The 21511-nt window shown below is 36.9% G+C and overlaps 1 protein-coding gene across 2 annotated transcripts in view; it reads left to right on the top strand.

Moving 5' to 3' along the window:
* The window catches only part of LOC111932828 (uncharacterized), a 316058-nt gene that overhangs the window by 40684 nt on the left and 253863 nt on the right, over positions 1-21511 (top strand). For both annotated transcript variants that reach the window (XM_086841536.1, XM_086841534.1), the window contains 2 exons: positions 5016-5069; positions 12448-12550. In XM_086841536.1, coding sequence (XP_086697662.1) covers positions 5016-5069; positions 12448-12550 — 157 coding nt within the window. The remainder of the gene's footprint in view (positions 1-5015; positions 5070-12447; positions 12551-21511) is intronic.

The raw sequence follows: 21511 nt of genomic DNA on the forward strand, positions 1-21511 counted from the left end.
GCCTTTGAAATTTCTAACTGTTTGTTTTTAATTGTAAATTATGATCACTATAATTAGCTCATTTAGTACATTTATAATGTAAACAAATATGAATATACAGAACTTCAGTGATATATTTCAGGGCAAATAAGAGCAACATTGTGACCCTGGGCTCTATTTATTAAGCCTTTCTTGTAGTGTTTGGCACTGCTTCATTCTTTCATACCATTTCCCCCCCCTTTTTTTCCAGAAGATAAAAGAAAGCTGTATATAATATTTGCAGGTCTCTGCCGAGGTCTTAATGCATCTGGAACTACACTGAAGAAAACACAGATAGAAATCTGGTCCTTTTTGGGCTCCATTTAACTCTAACTCTGAAGCTTTCTTAAAGCTAGAGGTTTTTTCATATTGGAAAATAAATACTGCATGTTTTCTTAAACACTAGGCTGTTAATACTGAGCAATTAGATGAACCGAAAGTAATGTTATTTTTTAGGTAGACTTAATATTCCTATAGCTAGCTATCTGCAGAGATGCAGTGTGTCTGAGGCTGGCTGTCCTGTTTCCTGGTGATGCACTTTGTGCAGCATCCTGGGACCAGGTTTCAGAAATCTGCTCCTTTCCTGATACATGTGCTGCCCTCCACATCATAGTAACACAAACAGGAGCTGCCTGCCTAAGACTCCCTGCATTCTAATGGAAACACTTAATGAGTAACAGGATGTTATTCCCCCACCAAGTTCAAAGATTAAAATTTGGGGTTTAGTCTCACCATTATTTTTGTAAAAAGACATCTTTTGTTACATTTCCAGAGCTCAGTTATCGTGCTGTGACACGCTGCATCCAGTTCTGATAAGTCATGGAAAGTTATGATTAGTTAAGCTCCTTATGAACAGAGAAGGCTTCCCTGAAGGCTGGAACTGGCCTCTAACTTGAGATTTTAAATCATTGTTGAAGTGTTTTGACTAGGCTGCCTTTGTGTACCCTAAACAGTTTAAGGTTACTTTTTAATCCAGTGTTGCATGTTTTATGATGTTCACTTGCTGCAATTGAATGCTGTTCTGTTCATCACTGCCTGCTGTCTCCTTGGGATCCTCTAGTAACTAAGTTGTTTTATCTCAGAGGAATGAATTGTCAATAACAAGCAAATAATAACTTTTCTGCTGAATTTTCAAAATTAAAAAGAAAGCCCCTCTTCTTCTGTCATATCTCCCTTATAATGTCTTGTGAGGGTTAGTTGCTCTGTTCTTGCACTGTGAGCCTTCAGGAGTTAAACGTTTATAGCATGACACAAAGGTAGAAGAGGTGCATATTGCAGCAGTGTATTCACCATATTCTGTGGATATTTTTTAGCTGAAGGAAGTAAGCCCTGGTTATTACAGCTGTCACGGTGACATCTGATCCTTCAGTATCAGTGACTTCCTCACCCACCATATGACCCTGGTCACTGCCATGATTCTCTGTCTACTATTAAAGTGGGAAAGGTCTTGGCCCTCCAGGTGCTGTTTCAAGTCTGAAATAGCAACTTGTCTGTCACACTCTCTCTGCCTAACTTATTGCTTAAGGACCAAGCAAAAATGTTTAATGTAAAAAGGGTCTCATGCAGCAACAAAGTAAAGAATGTGTCTTGTGTGTGTTTCAGGGCTGATGTAGAACTGGGGCACTGAGAGTGCATCAGTTCTTAAAAATGAGCAAACATTAAAGCAAATTTGAGGCTTAATCTAACAATTATATTTTTGCACTTCCTTTCTTCTTTTGGGGAGCACACTGCTTAAAAGTTGTGAGAGGTACCTTTGAATTTCACACAAGAATGGGGGCGTATAATAGTTTGATAATTTCCATGAGTCTAAATTGAAAAGTTTAAAAATATTGTTACGCAAAAATTCATATCCAAAGCAGATTTTAGCTGAATTTGGGAAAAAGAAAATGAGCTAACAGGCAAAAATGTTGCATGAAAATATATTTAAAAACAATAAAGCTCTAAACCAAACTCCAAAATTGTGTAGCTGAAATGAATAGGGCTTCCCATGATGTACATTTTTCCCTCCTTAGTAAGTACCTGGTTTGTGGTATTAATTTAAAACTTGCTTAATTTAGGCAACAGGAAAGACTGAAGTTACTTTTCTATGCAAATAGATATAGCTTACCAGGCCTACCTAATTTTTAAGAATGAGGCATTGGAAAAGATTCTGTACTCAAGACAACAGAGCTGGCCTAAGTGGCTATTGCTCTGTACTTTGTGCAAGCTTTGATGCAGCAGTTGTCACATGTTTCCAGCCCTGAATGCTTATCTTTTTAAGCCCTGCAGCATTGTTAAATTCATGTAAACAGGTATGTGAGGATTGACAACCAAAAATCAGTGTTTGTATATTGAAATTCAGCTGCATCTGGACTGAACCAGAAATTAAGTAGATGTAATGCCAGAGTAATAAAGAGGTTGGATAACCAGCTTCTGTAAGTTTTGGAGTGATTTTAGGTTCTTAAATATAGTGTTACAAAACTATTTTTTTGGCTTTGATGGATGTGCCTGTGAACATCTGACCTACAATTCCTCCTCTAATGCAGAGGGAGGGGCACTTCTGGGCAGAGTGCTTCTGGTCACCTTTGTCAAGGTAGTGCTGAGTTTCTTACAGTGACCCCCACGATCAGGAAATTTTAACAAATACAGCTGCAGCATGTTACATTGAAAAATGTTCTTCTTTGAAATAGAACAACACACATTTTAATATCCTTTGCAGTATATTCTGGATTGAAGTTGCAAATACCATTTTTTGTAGCATGGAAAGTCCTCTCCATGTTTTGTCAGAAGCATATGTCTGTGTATAATGATATACATATTTAATATGTATATGTGCTCACATAGTGTATGTGTATATATATATCAACTTCATAGCTCATGTTAAGATAACACCATCCTTTAAAAATAAAACCTTACAAAATTTTATATAGTTGTAAACTAAAATTATGAAGTTATATGTGAAGTTAAAAGGTTATAAATGCTATTCTGCTTATCTTAGTAGAAAACCAGATCAGAAATTGTCAGCAGAGTACTTTTAGAAGAGTTCTGTCATGACACTTAAGATAGAAAGCAAGATAGACAAGGATTTAGAGCTGATACAAAAAGAGAAGGGAGGGTATGTGTTCCTGAGTGAAATCCATAAAAAGAAATATAAAAAGTGGGAAAACTAAGGTGTGTCCACTCTGAGCATATGTTAGACATTAAATCATAGCAGGCAGGGCTTTGCTCTCTCTTAAAGAAAAAACTAGAATTCTGTCAAATAAGGGACACAGAACAAGCCAACTGGATTGGACAAAATCTTGTTGCCCTTCAATGGAATATCCATAATAGCTGAATGTTCTCTATGTGTCCTTGATCCATTTGGTGTCTGGATCTGTGTTGCTCTTTAAAACAGTATTTACTGTAAACAGAAATGTCACACAACCAGAACATTTTGGGGCTAGAGATGAGATTATGTGGTTCCACCAATCCTCCTGTTTTCACTTTGTTCTATTTTAAAACCAAAAAAAAGGTTGTTAAAAATTGTCAGTCGTTTGTCTGTGGACAAATGCTGGGTCTGATGCTGCCATTGGCCATTTAGGAGTGAAAGGCTTTGAGCGTTGTGCTCTCCAGAGTATAACTGTGTTTGTTCATTTTCAGACATGTGCAAAGCATTGGTCCTCACTATTCTCATAAGTCTTCCACAGTGGTTATGACTAGGGTCCTTAAATGATATTGTAATTACCATTATTCATAGTAATGGCTTACTAGTAATAATTACTAATAATCTTGATAATCCCCTGAGGAAAAATACTATAGGTGGAAAGCCAGAGATGGAGTCATTATAACAAAGAGACCCTTGTTTCTTGTGTCCCTCTTGTAATAAAGGAATTAATTCCCAGATTTTTTTGAGGGTGATGAAGAGATTTCTGAAGGTACTTCTCTCATAACTACATTCTCTGCCCAACTGCCCCAAAAACTAAGAGTGGAAGAACAAGCAGACCTCTGTCCTGATTCTATGAAAAATTCAAGCAGCAAATATAGCTTTTTTCCATCCAGCATTCAGTCTCTCCTTCACTATTTCTTCGTTCTAATTTTCATGGTCTTCTCTGTTTTAATAAGCCTGTTGTGTGTGATAGACAAAAGGTATAGTAGTTATAGCTTGGTAGACAACATCTTCCCAGAAAATTTTCATGAAACACATCCTTCTCACAGGATATGTTGCCAAATATACATTGTTTTTTATATACTTAAATTCACTTTTAAAACATGTGCACAAGGATCTGGCTGTGTTTATGTACAGCTTTAAAAGAGCAACAATCAAAAGGAACTGTGTGCTGTGATCATTTAGTCTTCAGACTCAATAAAAAAATTCTTATTCACTTCTACAAGTGCATCTCTGTCCAGTGATTTGTCCCATATACAGAATGTACCTGCAGCTCTTGGCATCATGAAGGGCAAAGAGGCAAATATTTCTCATTGGCAGGTGAAATAACGTAAACCTGAACAGTGTGCTCAGATTTTTTCAATAAATGTTTTTTGTCACTACAGAGCTTTATACAACAGCAGTAAAGGCAAGAAAGGAAATTAGAAACACAGCTGAGGCTGCATCTCATACTTAATAATGGCCTAAAATTCTTACTGTTTATTAAAACCAACACCCCTTGTCAGGGTGTTGATCGAAAATTCTCTGCAGTCTCTTTTCTTTGATCTTTTCATTTTAGAAACCACAGATATTTGTTGCCATTTCTTTATTTAGTTTTATGTCTAAGACACTGAAACTCAAAACTGCTTTCTAATAATGTTGTACTGTAAGGAGTAATTCTGAATTAATTGAACCAGAAAACTCATCACTAAGCAAATTTGTCCACTCACAAAGAAAGGAGAATTCTGTAACACAAACATAAATGGTCAAAGATGGCACTAGAAAGGATGCTTTTAAAAAATCTGTCATCTCTATGAGCCTCATGCATCTACTGCTGTCCAGTCTGAGTATGGGCATAACCTATTCTAATATCCACATTTACCTTTTGTTTCAGCAGCTCCCTGGCTCATGCACATGCAAAACATTTGAATTTCCTGTTGGCTCAGAGGTGAGATTTATAACATTTATTAAAGTTGCTTTTCGCTGTGAGTTTACTGGGCAGAAAGCCTAAGAGGGCCTTTTTTTTTAAGGGGGTTTAATTGCTTGAATTTACCAGAGGGGTGAACATTATTCTTTCTTTGCAGCACCACTATCCACTAAGATTGCCAGGTGTTGAATTTCCCTAGAGGTACCCTATTTATTGAAGGAATTCATGAAATATCCATCTATCCAGAGCTCCTACCATCCCTTTCCCATTCATCGTCTTGATTTTGTTTCCTTCATGGCTGCTTTTGAGTTTCTTGATTGATCCTGTTCATTTCTGTCCATTCCTGTCTGTAAGTGTCCTCCCTCCTCTCTACTTGTGCACCTTGGACATTAAAAATGGGCCAGACTTCCTCGGAACTCCATGTGCCTGAAAGCTTTTTGCTGGGATGTGGCTGCTGAGGGACAGTTCAGTGCTGGGAGAACAATGGTGCTCCTGGCAGGGTGGGAAGGGGGGTGAACAGAGGACAGGAAAGACAGGACAAGTACAGGGAAGGCTGAAGAGCAAAGAGGCATTTTTAAATGTTTAAAGTAAAAGCCTTCAAAATCCATGAATGGACTCCTCAACAGATGGCAACCCTACTGTCAAGTGAGCCCAAGGCAGGCAGACCATAATTGTTAGCAAGTGTATTGTTAAGGGAATTTACTAATTTACTGATGGAGCAACCTCTTCAGCTGAAGAATAAATTGGAATATTTTGGTGCATTTCCTTTAAAAAGTCATCCACTTTTAAGTCTATGTATTAAAATTACATAGTCTTAAATGGGGGTCTCCTTCGCTAAACAAAAGATATGCAAATTACATTTCAAGATTTATATTATGATAAAAACTGAAACACAAAAGAGACATTATCTTGCAAAAAATGTAAAAGTACATTGCTTCATGAGTCTATAATGATATAATGTGATGTTGATGTAGTTTAAAATGTCAGAAGGGAGACAATGACCTTAAAAGTTTAAGGCAGACACATTAATATTGATTGATTTTTAAGAGATTAAACAGCAAGAATATATCTATACATAGACTGGATATTGGATTGTTTGAAAATTTGAGATGAGATACAGAACATTTCGGTCTTGTAATGCTTTAAACTTAATAGCAAGAACATGCATTATATGCAGCCACTTGTACTAAAGGAAACCAGATGATGATTTGCCCTGAATTTATCAGACTATTTCTTGTGAAAATCAGTAGTGTTTGACAAAGCTAGATGATTATTTCTGGCTTCAGCACAAATGTTGGTCTGTCATAGATGTCAAAAAAGTCTTAATGTTGGTTTGTTTGTTTGTTTTTAACCCTGTTCCATATCTAGGTAGATCTTTATGGTGCATTACAATTAATTTATATACAGACACATACATACTTTTCTAAAATTCCTATATTGGGCACTGTAAAACCTCAGCACCTTCTGGCCTTGAACCAAATAATTGACTGCACATCAAACATCATGTCATTTTTTCCCCTATTTTTTGTCAAACTGGAAGAAGGTAGTCAGTAACACTTCTTGTTTAAGTAAGTTTAGGCTCATATCTATGCTTATGCCAGCAAAGTCATAAAGGAATGTTCTTCTCAATGATGAGGAAGATGCTAAATATTGTGATATTTCTTATTTTCCTGGGGCAGTTCATTTTATCATCTACGGTTGATGGAAGTTTCATCTCACACACAGATAGGCTGTACTCTTAATGAGACTTCCACTGACCAGAGAAATGAGGATGTTGGTCCTGGTTGGCTCTTTAGACTTTTAGGAACCAGGCCACAGATGCCTTGGACTTGGAATTCAACTTGCAAGAGAGAGCAAGTCTGACCAGCAGGAGATGGACCATCTTCCTGAGAAGAGATCCTGAAGCATTGTACAAGCTGGAGATTTTCATTCCAAATCAGACCTCACAAAACATGAGGCAGATAAACATAAGGTGTAGACCACATTTATAAAAAGATTTTTTTAAATATTGCTTTCCAACAAATCATTAGTCTTCTATTTTTTTTTCTCTGCACATATGAAGTGACAGAAAATCAATATCTGAAGGAAAGAGAGCAGCTGGGAACCTGGAGTTCAGCATAGACATTTTGCATAATAGAGAATTCTTGTTTTCCAAGAAGCAAAAACAAGAAAAATTATTTTGTATCCACTTTGCCTCCAGATTTAATTTATTCATTTTTTTTAGTAGAAAAAGGTGGATTCTTTTTGGGAGAACTATCAAACAACAAAGTGTCTGGATGTCATAGCAGCATCCTGTAAATGCCACTTTAGTTTCACCAATGGTGAAACCTGTTTTGACCTTCTAGTATGGAAAAATAGCCCAAACGGCCTGTTTAATATACCAGAGAAAGCACAGTGTCTCCAAAGGGCCTGGCCTAAGTGAGCACCCAGAATCCCAGAAAGCCAGGAAATTTGAAGGCAGTCAGACTTGATTTAATTTTTTTTGCTACAAGTCTCATTTCAGAGAATGATTAACGGGAGAAGAGACATAAATGGCAAAGTCTTGATCAAAGAAGCTGCTGTCAGGGTACCATCTAGATAAATTAGGAAAAGAATGCTCAGGTTTCTGTGAAAGAAGACTAATGACATCAAGTCAAGATGAAATAGAAAGAAGCAGCATTGCAGGCTGGAAATCATAAAAGACTAGCCTGCCCTGACAAGAAGCCCTGAGAAATTTCCCGAACTGGAAAGTAATTGGAATTGGAAAGGAATTACTTTCTGTAAGTGCTGGGTCTTGAAGTTATGCAGGACTGAATATGACCCAGGTACCAAACTTGCCTTTTGGAACCTGTCAAGACAAGTGAAGGAATCTTCTGGAGGCATCTGAAAGAGCAGCTGTTAGTATCAGCTCTACACACCGCAGGTGTTCTGCATCCCATGTGCTCACTCTACTCAGCTAGGATCAGTCCTTCCACTTAAAACCTCAAACGGGCCCACCTCAAGTGGGAGGCAAGTAGACAGTGGGTAAAAGGAGACTGTGAAACCAACAGCCAGTAAACATTTGGGTAATTTGGAGAACTTGTTTACAGGAATGGCTGTCTCCTGGAGAGAGCAGTTGTTCTTGCTGGAATTAAGAAAAAGCTTTACAAGTGATCTGAATGTACTTGTGCGAAGAGAGGCATCTTAGAAAGTGGGATTTGTCTTTTGGTATACCATAAAGGATTTTAAAAATGTAAATAAAAAAACCTCTTTCAGTGGTCAGAGGTGTACTCCTGGAAATCTGGTGTTTAAATAAAAATAAGATGACCTATTTTTCAGGAAACATTGAAATGTTATTTAAGTATTGACTTAGTTTTCTAAGCAATACTAGTATTCCTGTCTAGAGGAGCAGATCTTCCATCAGAAGTCTCCTTGCCTCAGATTTATAGTATAATATAGAATAGCATTTCTGCAGACAAGCACTTAGTGTGATCAGTACTAAAACTGTGTGAGATTAGCTAATGTACTTTTCTGTGACGTGCAAAGTGAATGCCAGGACGCGCCATTGTATCTGACTGCAGCAGCATGAAGTTACGCTTCAACAGCATTCCATCGTAATGTGGGATTTTGAAGGCAGGGAAGCGGTCTCTGGGGTGTTGCCCGTCAGCAAGAAATGGTTTTTAAAAGTAGGAAATAAAGGAAGAGTCTGAACTGATGTTTAGAACAAATAAATGGGAGCAGCAAAACTTTCAGTGGTAGTATTACATGCCATCATAGAACAATAGCTAAATGAAGCATGTATTTAAAATTTGGTGAGAAGCTTTTGTACGTTTTAGTTCTGTTTGGCTCAGCGGGTGTGCTGCACTTTAGACTTCAGTCTCCAGGGCTGTCAATCCAACAACTTTCACAAGCACTATATTCACTTAAAAGCTGAAAGAGAAAAATAGAAGGGGATGATGCTAATAGCACTTAGCACTTATATAGCTTTCCTTCCTCAATGTACAGCGCAAACATGAGGTAATTAACACGTACTTTGTCTTGGAGATGCAAATGTATCTCTAAACAACCTTTAAGCAAAGAGAACACATAAAACCAACTTATGCCCAGTTGCACATTTTCAAACTTAAATATTGCAAAGTGCTGTTTATGGTATAACTTCTCCCTGTAGCTGATCAATAAGTCCAGCTTGTGGAAACCAACACAGCATATTTCTGCATGCAAGGCTCCTTTATTGTGTGAAGAACTTAATGTAATAATTTCAGATTTTATTTAATGAAGTGCCTGATACAGATAACCAGCATCAAGTTATACAAGGGATTTGAGTAGTCAAAATACAGGATTTGGTTGCACTGATGCACCAGATATTCAAACTGCCAGGAGCCTCAGGAGCAATCCTGCTGTGCTTGCTCCAGTATCGACCCACCTGGTGCTGGCTACTCTGAATATGTCCCACAAAGTCTTGAACAGATAGTTACCCACCTAATCCACTTACTTAGAAACTTCAAAGCCTTGAAAGGAAAGAACCAGGAAAGAGAGGTTCAGCTGGCCCTGAAAGAAGTGAAATCCTTTTGAGGAGAAAAAGAGACAGCTAAAACTACAAATCTCAGATTTATAGTTTTTCTCTAAATGAGAAAGAAAAGTGTCTGCAGCTGTGGTGTGTTTTCAGTGTACTTTTTTTTCTGGTTAAAGTTGAAGTTCAGTGGTGTTTGCAAAGCTGGAAATAGACTTATAAGTCAATTTGATAATTAAAGATTACTTTCAAGCCCTTGAGCTACTACCAAAGGCTATCAGCACAGATCAGCCAGGATGTGGAGCAAATCTGGACAGGGAATTATCTGTTTCACTCTCCTCTTCATTCTTAGGACATTATGACTTTAGGATGGCAAATCTGTCAAATTTGCAGTTTCCTCCAGAAACAGAATTTTGGCAGAAGCTGATGCCGGTGCTGTACTGTACTCATGCACAGTTAGGTAACCAATGCATGCTTCATTTGAAAGAGGCACAGAAAGCTTCTCAAAGTTACTGCTTTACAGTCTCTCTTTCAGTGCTGAGCTCAGCTGCTGAGAGCAGAGGAAGTGTGAAAAGACTTGTTAATAAAAGTCTGTTTTCATTTCATTACTCTGAGTAGCCAGATCAAGACAATACACCTTGCCAACCCTCTGAGAATTTCAGTCCTCTCTGGAAAATCTCTTTCCTGCACTGAATATCCTTCCCAGTTGAATGTTTATGCAATTCAACCAGAACTCTCTTCTGCTGCCTTTGATTAACAGATAGAATGGAGACTGCCTTCCACTTGTAGAAGATGGAGCGGGAAAGATGAATGAAAGAGCCAGAGAGGTGTTGTTTCTCCTACTCTGATACACCAAAGAAGCCTCCAGCACAGCCTTCCATCTTTTTAGCTTTCTGTTTCCCTCCTATTTTAGAAAGGGGAACTCCTTTGTGTTACAGGAGGAGTAAAGGCGACTGGTGAAGAGGATAGGCTAGATGTGGCAGTTTGGTAGATTGCTGTTGCAAAAATGCCAGAAGCATTGGGGAAGGTATAACTCACTGATTGGTCCATGAGATGGGCACTTATAGGTTGATTATGTTCAGCTCAGAGCTGGGCTTTTGGGAAGCCATGTGTTAGCAAGCTCCAGCATGACTTCTGCATTGTGCAAAAGCATTTTATTGGCTAAATCAGGAGAAGTCTCCTACCAAGGCTGACTGCAAGAGAAGTGCAGTGAAGCACAAACAGCTCTACCAAAATATTATTTTTTTTCCTCTTCACAATGGCTCTGGCCTCTGAGCAGTGAAATAAAAGTGAGCATTTCTGAATGAAAGCTGTAGCTATGGAAGTATCTTTGGCTACATGACAAGCACTAGTCTTTAGCCAATCATGAAGACTTCAGTGATGTTTTTCAGTTTACAGTAAAAGAAAAATACTAACCTGTGGTAGACTTGGCATGTGGCATGGACAGGCTTTTTTTTTTTTTTTTCCCAGAAAATTAAACCTACATTTTAATCACTGTGATTTTCTTTTGTTGTGGTCTTTTTAATGTCTTGGAAGTTTTACTTAGATATTTATTAAAGTTTTTAAAGACTTAACTCTTGATGAAAGCAGATATAGCCTTGTAAACATTAGTGCTACTGTTCCTTTCTCTATTAGCATACACACTCACCTGAATACCCTGAATATATATGTATACAGATTTCAAAACTCAACTAGTAATAAATGACAAGAGATGGGTGCTTGAAAGCTCAGTCAGTCTAGTTCACCACATAGTCCTCTGTGTTACAATTTCATTATAAAATAAATTACAAAGGTTAGTAAAATCTTATTTCACTTTTTTTTTTCACCTGTCCACTTGTATTTTCTAAATAAGTCTCAAATTTAAATGATTAATGACCTAACTTAATAGAAAGGAAAATTATTCAGAGAAGAACACATTTTAAATAGCACATTTCCATACACACATTTTACATTGTTACTGAGTGATAACCTAATACAGTTAATTAGTACCTTTCTCCTCAGTATGACTTATTTGTCATCAGGAGTAGGATTTAGCCCTTTTCATCTTGTCATGGCTTTTGGTGTTAAGTGCTTGCAGTACCTTGCTCCATCAGGAGATCCAGAAGGGTGATGTTTCATTTATCCCAGCATTGCAATTTTTTCCAGAGAGTTACCTAACAAAAACATTTTGTTATATGGAGTGGTTAGTGATGTAGTCATTGAAGTCAATATGACTTTCACAATTGATGTCAATGAGAGGAGAACTGTGTTGACTGTGACTGTGTCACCCCAGTAAAAGATGAACACTGTGTCCTTTTAAGTAATATATCACACCCATATTTTAAGGACATCACTTGTGAAAAATGCCCTGGAAAAGAAGGGTAGAGAGATGTGCCTGTTATTGCAAAACTTACCTTCTGAATTCTGTTTCTAGCTGCAAGAGAAAATATAAAATATAAGGCATGTGCTTTATTAATATTTATTTAAACTGTCTTCTGATACATTGCCTTTCTGATGCTGTGTGGTGTTTTCCTGCACTATTTCCCAGCATGATGGCTAATGTCCTGCTCTGAAAATTATCCATTAAAATTTTATCAATTTTGTGTTTTGGTGAGACAGTATGAGGAAATGCCATTGGAAAATTAGATTCCTTTTTGACATCGGGCGCCCAGTCAGCAATCCAATCCCATGTTTTTCTACTGAGACATTAGGATTTGATATAATTTTGGGCAGAAAACATTTTAAAATGAAACAATTGGATTTTCTGGATGGTCTTGGGGACCACTTAGCTTAAGAGAATACACTTCCAAATCAAAAGCCTTTCAATCATTCTAAATATTATTTGGATGATATTTGCTTTATGTGTAGTAGCAGTTTGAATTTGTATTGAATGTTTGACTGGCTCGTGCTCACATAGATGATGTATGAAATTATTATTTCATATTTTTCTAGTGTTTGCATTGCAAGTGACATCTGGCTGACAGGAACTTGGAGAAATGGGATACAAAGTGAATGCTGCAGTTACCACGGTATCATATTTATCAAAAGGCTTAAGGTTGGTCTGTCTTTGTTTCAAATGTGAAACTAACGGCAGTGAAAAAGAAACAGCACTTCTTTTTTTATTTAACTGAGCTGCTTAGGAAATGAAGATAGATGAAGAAAAAATGTTAATTGTATTCTGTTTTCTATTAGTTTAATTAATTTATGTAGACAATAGTGTATACTGGCTGAAAGACAGTTCTCAACTTGTATGGAGGGGTTGGTTTTGTTGCTATTATACCTTTAGATTTTGGCTAATGTTATATATAATTCATACACACTATATCACAGAGATAGTGAAGTCTGGAACAAGCTACTACTATAGCAGACTGGCACAGTTCTTTTTAAAATTTGTGTTCAGCTGCACAAATCGAAAGGTAGGTTAATTATAATTGTGTTATATCTTTGAAATGTACTTGTTGAAATCCTGTCTTTAACTAAACTCTTACCCCAACACTTTTTCATTAAGCTCTTGATGTGTGACTTGTCTAATGGTAAATTTGAATTAGTAAATTCTTGGCTAGAATACCAATTTTAAAAATTATTTTGCAGTTTGAAATGCGGTATTGAAAATTTACAATGCTTTAGAAATATGACTCCAGCCTTAAAAAAAAAAGGCATTTTCCTAATGCATGCAGTTTGTGTGGAAGCTCTGCTGATGTGTTTCAGGTCAAAACCAAAAGTGACACAGTGAAGTGTCCAGTTTCTGGCCACGCCCTGGCTTCTACTCTGGCTAGAAGTGTCTCTTGGATACTCTTAGCCGCCACCTTGCTGTCTTTCACACTTGTTGGTTATAAAGACTGTGAAATCTGTGTGAAGAAAATGGAGGAATTTGTAATGGTTGAATTTTTCCCAGCTGTCCTGGGAAGGAAAGAATCTGGGGGCTGTGCCATGTATGCATGTGCAGTTCAGAAGAGAAAAGCAAGAAGAGGTAGTACAGAGATAGTGAGGTGGGTCGAACAGTCTAGGACAGGAAAAGTCTGCCTGAGAGAGACAGAGACAGCAGACCAAGTAATCAAAAAATAATTGCCTCTGTACTGCTGTCAAGTGATTTTCTGATCTATGAAGTTAACAAGCTGAGAGCACTCAGCATCTTCCAGAACTTAGACCTTTGCTTTTAAACAAATAGAAGATCCAGCTGTGTGGTCCAATTTGAATGAAGCAAGAACTTACAGGTTTTTTTTTTAGTTCTGCAATTGCAAGGTCAAGTTGGGAAACTTAAAAAAAAAAACAACAAAAAAAAGTGAACCAAAATATGAAAAACTGGGGGCAAGAAATACAAAGCAAAACATTTCCAAATTGTTCATAGAGGAAAATTTTATTTCCCTGAGCGAACCTCAAGAGCCTGTCTATTTACTGATGATATAGGGCATTTGCCTGTCCTCCTTTGTTAGACATTGGCAGTGTGAATACCTTCACTCTATTTTTCTCTCTGCTTTTGCAAACATCTCCAGTCAATAAAGACTGGACTTATCCATTGCCATACTTGCATTTCCTATTTTTTATTTTTTTTTTTTGGTTAGACAACTGAGCAGAGATCACTGAGATGTTGATCACTTCAGACCAGCAGAATATCAAATTAGAGCATTCAGAGCTCTAATTTCTAAGTGTTCTGAGAGTAGCAATGAGACAGAACTGAGCAGAAAAACAGAGCTGATACTGCAGGCAGTGCAGTGTAAGCCTGGTTTCCTAAGCATTGCATAGTAGCTCTTTTCAGCAGTTTGTGAACCATGCAAATGCTATATATGATTCACTGGAATATGCTCTGCAATTTTAGATGAAGATCACTAATTATTTACCTTGTACTAGTTTAGGATATTGTGGCAGAGTACTTGTCATGAGGAAACACTAGGTACCTTGCCACTTAAAAAACAACAAAAAAGCAGGTACTCCTGGAGCCTTTCTGAATATGATTTGTATGTTCTTGGATGGTTGTATATGGATTATTATAAAACAGTCTGCTTACCTGTTTTCCATATTGCCATTTACTCTTTTTGAACATGACATCTTTTCTTGGGTTCCTTTAGTATTGAAAAGACCTGGCATCTATCATTCCTAAAGCAATGACTGTATCCAGGCTCTCCTTGTGGGAGAGCTGGACTGGGTGAGCCAGACCCCATATCTGATTTTTTATGCAGTGTGTCTTTACTTACTAACAGAATGTTTCATATACTGAGATATACAAGGTATCTTGAACCTCCTTTTAATAAGTTTGCAAGTGTTACTGCCTCCCATTGAGCTAAAGTCACTGAAGCTGAAGTCTTCAATTTATTTTTTTCACTTTTATTCAGCTCTGTGTTGTATTGTTATATAGTACTTCGGTCTCTATGCTTTTATATATGAAACAAAACTGTTCTAGTTTCTTATGTTATTTATACTCTGTGCTGATGTGTATTACACTTTTACTTTTCTACTTCTCTGTCTACCTAGCCACATAGTTAGATTTTATCAGCTTCTGGTTAAGATTGCTGGACTTCCTGTATGCCAACACAAACAAAGAGCAAGGAAATAAGTGGTTAAATCATTCAACACCCCATTTACACTACTCTCCTCAGCAATCTTTCTCAATCCCAGCTACCTCACTTCCAATGACCACAGTCCAGGGGCTTCCAGCTTCACCCTGATTACATTGTTTTTCTTCGTTATTCAAGGCCTTGTTTCTTTTTTCTGCTCCATGATTTTACATTTTCTATCTTGAATATTTGTACCCCAAACAAAGACATAGTTATTAATTAAAAATGAGAAAAGTCTGTAGATCATCCTTACTTGCAATGTTGTGGGTTTAAGAGTTGAGGGTCTGGGGAACACTTCATTCATTGCATTCTTTACTATTGTCCTTTGTGTGCTGACTAGTAAAGCCGTGCTTCTTCTTAACAGTTTGCGTTTCCAGTCTGTTTCACAGAGCAAGAGTAGGTCAGACTTCCTCTATTGCTCTTTTGAACCTTTCTCAGCCTGTGGGGTAAAACAGATTGGTCAAAGGTCTGAGCCTTTTGAAAGTGGAATCTTGGCACTTTCTTCTGTGGGGGTGAAGATGAAAGTGAGTGAATGACACTAAATATAAACAAGCTTTGCTTTTCAAGAGAAGAGTAGTAGCACCTACATATACTACAGGAACTGAGTTCTCTAGATCATGTTAGTGTCAGTTGAAGTACTTGCAAGTAAATTTTGAGGCAATTTTAAGGAGTGATTTGTATATATAATAAGAGCCAGAGAAAAAGCATTCACTTTTTGTTTAATGACTAAAACTAGTATTAGCTGTGATAGACTGATGAACTGCCTGAGACATTTCAATACAATAGCAGACTCTGAATATATTTTTATTTGGCAGAAGGCAATAAGAAGGGGGAAAAAAAAGCGTATGGTCACAAGCCACGAACCTGAGATTTTTCCCTCTTCCCTTTTCTTCCCCACTTTATTCCCAGTTCTTACATCTGGAAGAATCTTTGGATAAACAGCAGTCCTGAGGTAATATACCATAATAGCAAAAGCATGCTGAAGAGGGTGGAGTGGAAAAGAAAGAGGAGATTCTGCGTTGATAAATAAAGTAATTTTCCTTCAGCTTACCTTCACAAAGTTTCTGGGTAGTTTAGAAGAGTGTTGTAGAAAAGAATGTTGCCTGCTTGAAACATTGCTTTCCCTAAAGGCGACACAGTAGTGTATTGGAAGATACTTGTTCTTCTAGAGAGAATAATTTCAGTTCTTGACCATGGGTATCTTCAGCTGGACTAAACAAAAAGTGTGGAAGGACTTCAGAAGAGAGAGAGCAATTTTTACCCTCTGTTATAGCTAAATGCTGTTATGACATATCTGAAGGTGTTGCTGGTGACTCATTTTGGCCTAATTTGTTTAACATTTCCGTAGACTATTTGTTTTTTCTCCTTTCCATATTAGCTTTGTACAGTTGGTGTTGAATTTTTTTTTGCTTTTTTAAAAATGATTTTTTCCACATTAATAAAAATAGACTTTATTTATAGATTTTTGTCTCAAATAAACAAACCCTGCCTACTCTGCAGATGATTAAATGGGATGATTAAATGGCACTCAAAACAGAAAAACATAATGTGGGAAGTTGCCTTAATGATGGTAATAGCTGTGAATTCAAATGATACTCTTAGGGATGGAGAAAGTACTGAGTGTGTGATCCCCCAGTAGGGATATTGGTGTCTGTTCCCTGTGTGTGTGCTAATCCTTTTTGAAGTCTTCCGTACAGATGAAATTTGACTCAAAGCTCATCTGAACAGTCCTTTTAGTAACAGCTATTCTGAAGTCTAAAATACTTTAAAAAAATAGTTTCACCATCCATGAAGTTGAGTTTGACTCAGTAGAAACCTCGACACCTCAGAAACACAGCAATCCCATTTCATATCTAAAATAAAATGGGATTTAGATTGTTATACCCATGCCATATCCATGTGGTTGGAGACTGCTAAATTCACATGAGAATGCCTGTCTGCTTTCCATCTGACAAACAGCGCTCTCTTAATACCAGCAAAGATTTCAATATATTTTCAAAGTAATCTTTCCTTGTTCAGCAGACTACAGTATTTTATCATTTTGTAGGCTTTCTTTCCTTTATGGGTGAACACTTCACCAAATTTCATTTATTAACTTATAACTATTAACTTCACCTTATTCATTTATTAACTTGGATTTTTAAAAGATAAATGGCTTCTACATTTCATGATGTTGTTCTTCATAATTTGTTATTTCTTCCAAATTGATACCACTGCATACTTAGAACTTGATTTCTGTTCTCTCATCACATCTGAAACCAGGATCCTGGTAGGATTCCTGCCTTATGAAAGCAAAAACTTCATGGGAGTGACTATTATGCCCCTCTTTTCTTGAAGAGGCATTTTTGTTACATTTCTACTCTTCTGGGAGCTCTTTCAAGACACCCAGTCTTTTGTTGTTTACTTTCAGCATCTCAGTTCTCAGAACTGCTCTGATTAGATGATGTGTTGGTTTTTTCACCTAGCTGAGCTTTTACTTTTGCATCTATTAGCACATTCTTACACTGTCCCACCTGCTCTTTGGCTCCCTTGGCTCTTTGTCAGAGTGAACGTTGACACTGAGATTTCAAAATATCCAATTTCAAAATAAGTAAAATAACACAACCAATACTTCTGCTACTTTTTTCAAAGGGTCAGCTTCCCAAAGAAAAAAAAAAAAATCACATTTTTGCAAAGTTAGGGAAACAACAATGAGCAAATCATAAGAGCTGTTGCTCATATTCTTATTCTGTTCTGTTTCTTACACTGTAAAGTTAACTCTATTATGTGAGACTTCAGTCTAGAGATGTAACTGTTTATTTTTGAGGAATCCCAGAGTACTCAAGCTACAGCTACTCTGAAAATAAATATATTATGCATTAGCATTTGAATATTCCTGTCTGGAATGCTTTTCTGTGTTGATACAGGCATTTTCTCATATATACTATGCTTAGGTACTATAAAATAGAAAAAAATATGAAAATATGAAAAAACACCTAGAAGAGAAAAGTAAGTTTTTTCAAACTGTACTGAATAAAAGGCTGAGAAGCCATTGCTTGTTGCATAACTGTTCTGGATAGATATGTTTCCAGTCAAGGGTGGCTGGTGCATATACTTTTTTCCACATCAGTTTTATAACTGTTTGCATAGATGTTGTTAGAGTAATTAGTGGACTATGTACAAATGCATGGTATAGGTGTTCTGGCAGACTTATACAAACTTGAGTTTGCAGTAGCATTAAGCATCGGATCCCAATATGTACTTGTCCAGTCACAGTTATTACAAGTTGCAATATTTTGTTATGAACAGACTACAACACTCAGACACAAATGCTTCTGTGGGGGCACATCTGCCCTGTTCGTTATTCACAAAAGTTTTAAGATACATTCATCTCAGTTGAAGCTCTATGCATAAACAAGAGCCCTCCCTAGATATTTATTTAGTTAATTTTCTTCAGACTTCCAGAACTGATCTGTTCTCTTCACATGCACTTTTTATGTTTGTTGCTATTACATTGTTGGTTAACTGTCATGTTGTTGATTATTAGGCTGGCACTTCTGAACAGCAATTTGCATTATGATGCTTCAGCCCATAAAGAGTTCAGATGAACTTTTTTCTTACATTTATTTTTTTAGTTTTAGTATTTTGTTTCCCTTTGTAATCTACTTTTTAGCACTAAACTATAAAAAATTGCAAATTTTGTGTTTCTACATGCACACATATATACATGTATCTATATATATACTACAGCTTGGGTTTGGGGGTGATGTGCTTTTGAAAGAAAACCTGAAGCCCTCTATTTGCCTGTTCAATAGGACTAAGGAAGTTCCAGTATACTTTTTCTCTTGCTGCTTTTCAGTTGCACTCATTTTAGGTCTGGGTATGAATATGTATATGTCTCTAAGGTGACCATGCCACAACAACTTTTCCCCAAAACTTTACATTCACTTATAAATAAAGCTGAGTTTCTGAATTCTAACTGCTGCCATTTTATCTGAGAAGTAAAGAAGTTTCTGCCTGGACTGGAGGCACTAACCTAGAAAGATAAACAAAGAGCACATGTTTTGTGCTTGTGAATTATTATTTGTGGTTTGCTTTGATAATTCTGGCCTTCGTATAGAACCAGTTACTTGTAGACAACTGGCAATTACTATTGAGACTGTGGGTATAATCCATTAATATCCCCTAATATAATGCAACCATCCAAATCAAACATTCTTCTGTTTTCAAAAAAGCCTGCAGGTAATGAAAGCTTCAGAACATTCATATGTGTAGTGTTACAGTAGGAAAGTCTAAATTCTACATTCAAAGACCTGGTAAAGTCCCAAACTCATATTAATGCAACTTTAAGCTTCTAAGGGAATATTTTGACTGTTTGCCATTAGCCCTGTTGCTTATGGAAAAGGCAAGGAACTAAACTGGTGCCCGCTGGCTTTGAATACCTCTTTTTAGGGGAGGTCAAAACTTGGGCCAAAGAAAATGGGGGGACCCACCCCAGTGACTGTGCCTGATGACATTACCAGATGTATCTAGAGAACAGGAAACTACAGATGTGATGTTCTACAAATATTCAGCCTGTGGAAAATGGTGGTATGGGTGGGAAGACTTTCTTACGTCCAGGTATTTCTGATTAATCTGATCTGGTAAATGCTAGGTTTTCCAAATGAGGAAACAGCTGTCTTCATTCCTAATTTGGAAGATTTTATCCTTTGAGACCTGGACAAAATTGAGTATGGATTTCTTATTTTATATCAAAAAATAGGACAATATTTCAGTGAAAATGTAAAACACTGTTCTTTCATTAGTTCATATTAATTTATTTAATCCATATAACAGAATGTAAGAAAACTCATCAGCAAATTACCTCAAAATTGGCAAATAGATATAAAGGGATCCTCATGCATTTTCTTATCAGGATGTCAGAGTCCTATAAAACTAATCTGTAAGGTGTCTTCCAGTGTCACCAAATCTCTTTTGGTATCACCACTGTGATCACTTTCATACAGAGAGATCAAACCACAAATGACTTAGAAAAAATCCGGTGAAGGAAAAAACAGTTTAAAATGGACTGAGGAGGCTTTAAACAGTTTTGTTTTTCTCTCTGCTTTTAATTGCTTCTTTTTGCAGTCAGTCTGTTAATAATCTGTTTGTGTTGTTTATTATTTCTGAATCTTAGTTGACTTAGCCTGTATATAAATTGTCTCCTTTTGGTGCTGCTGCATCATATGGCTGAAGAAGGAAATCACATTGCTATGTGTGGAAGCAAAGTGGAGGATATCACTTTTGTATTTTTCCAGTCTTAACGTTCCCCTCAATGAGATGGAAAAATCACTAATAAATATAAATTTGATAACCTTCAGAAAACCTTCTGCTGAACAGTCTTGATTTCTGATTTGTACTAGTTTAAGTCATTCTATTTGCATATGAAAACAATCTCTCTTTTCCTCCATCTGTTATATTATTGATTTACATCTTTCAGGTAGTTATCTGCAATGATGCACACAAACATTCATAGCTTAATACTGTCATTTTGAGCTGATTTCCTATAGTCTATTGAACATAAACCATGAAAAATTTGGGACACATTTCACCTTCTTTTAAAAGTTTATTACAAACTTTGGAAGCCAATTGTAAGTGTTTTACAATAATGGATATCTTTACACTCTTTTTTGGTGCTCCATATTTTTGTGACACTTGATAAATACCACTCTATAGACCAATAAATAGTAATTTTGAACTAGCTTAGACCTTGATTGCTTTGTTTAGATAACTCTGTGTGTGTAATCATGCACACAGACTTTGAGTCATAACCTGCCATCTCAGATGACAGTAACTAAAAATAGTTCTTCCCAATGGCTGGCTACAAGAGAATCAGTAGGTAGTTTTAGCACACTCCTTGTGGTTGGCAGGCACCATCACAGGTGGTGTTAAGCATACCTTCATGGTATTCTCAGCAGGTGAACCAAATATTGACCTGCAGAATTTGAATGGCCTTTTTAAGCCAATGATACAGTGGAAATAGACTGAGGGTACCACCTGTGCTTTAAGATGCCTCCTAAGTCATCTCACTGAAAGGGTGACTTCGAATTAGCAAGCATTTGGTCTTCCTTCAAAATTTCTTGGGTACTATGTGCAGATGGAACTCAAATTATATACAAAAGTGGAATTACAGCTCAAGCTGATACAGCAAAGACAAAGTGTGAGTTTGAATAGATGTTTTGCTCTAGTAAAAGGTGTATACTCTGAAAAACATGTTTCCTGGCAATGATCAGTATCAGACAACCAAGTCAATATAGCTTGCTTGTCTGTTCATCTATGAAAATAGCCCCTTCTCTCTGTTGGTGAGTGAAATAGTGAATGCTTCCCCTTAAATACAGTACAGGACAATGAAATGCATCATGCTCACTTCCTAGATACACAATTCCTCTCACAGCTCTGAGGTGCTTCATCTTAGCAATGCTTCCAGACACCATTATGTCCAAAGC

The sequence above is a fragment of the Cyanistes caeruleus genome, chromosome 9, assembly GCF_971803275.1.
Source record: "Cyanistes caeruleus chromosome 9, bCyaCae1.hap1.1, whole genome shotgun sequence".
Lineage (NCBI taxonomy): Eukaryota > Metazoa > Chordata > Aves > Passeriformes > Paridae > Cyanistes > Cyanistes caeruleus.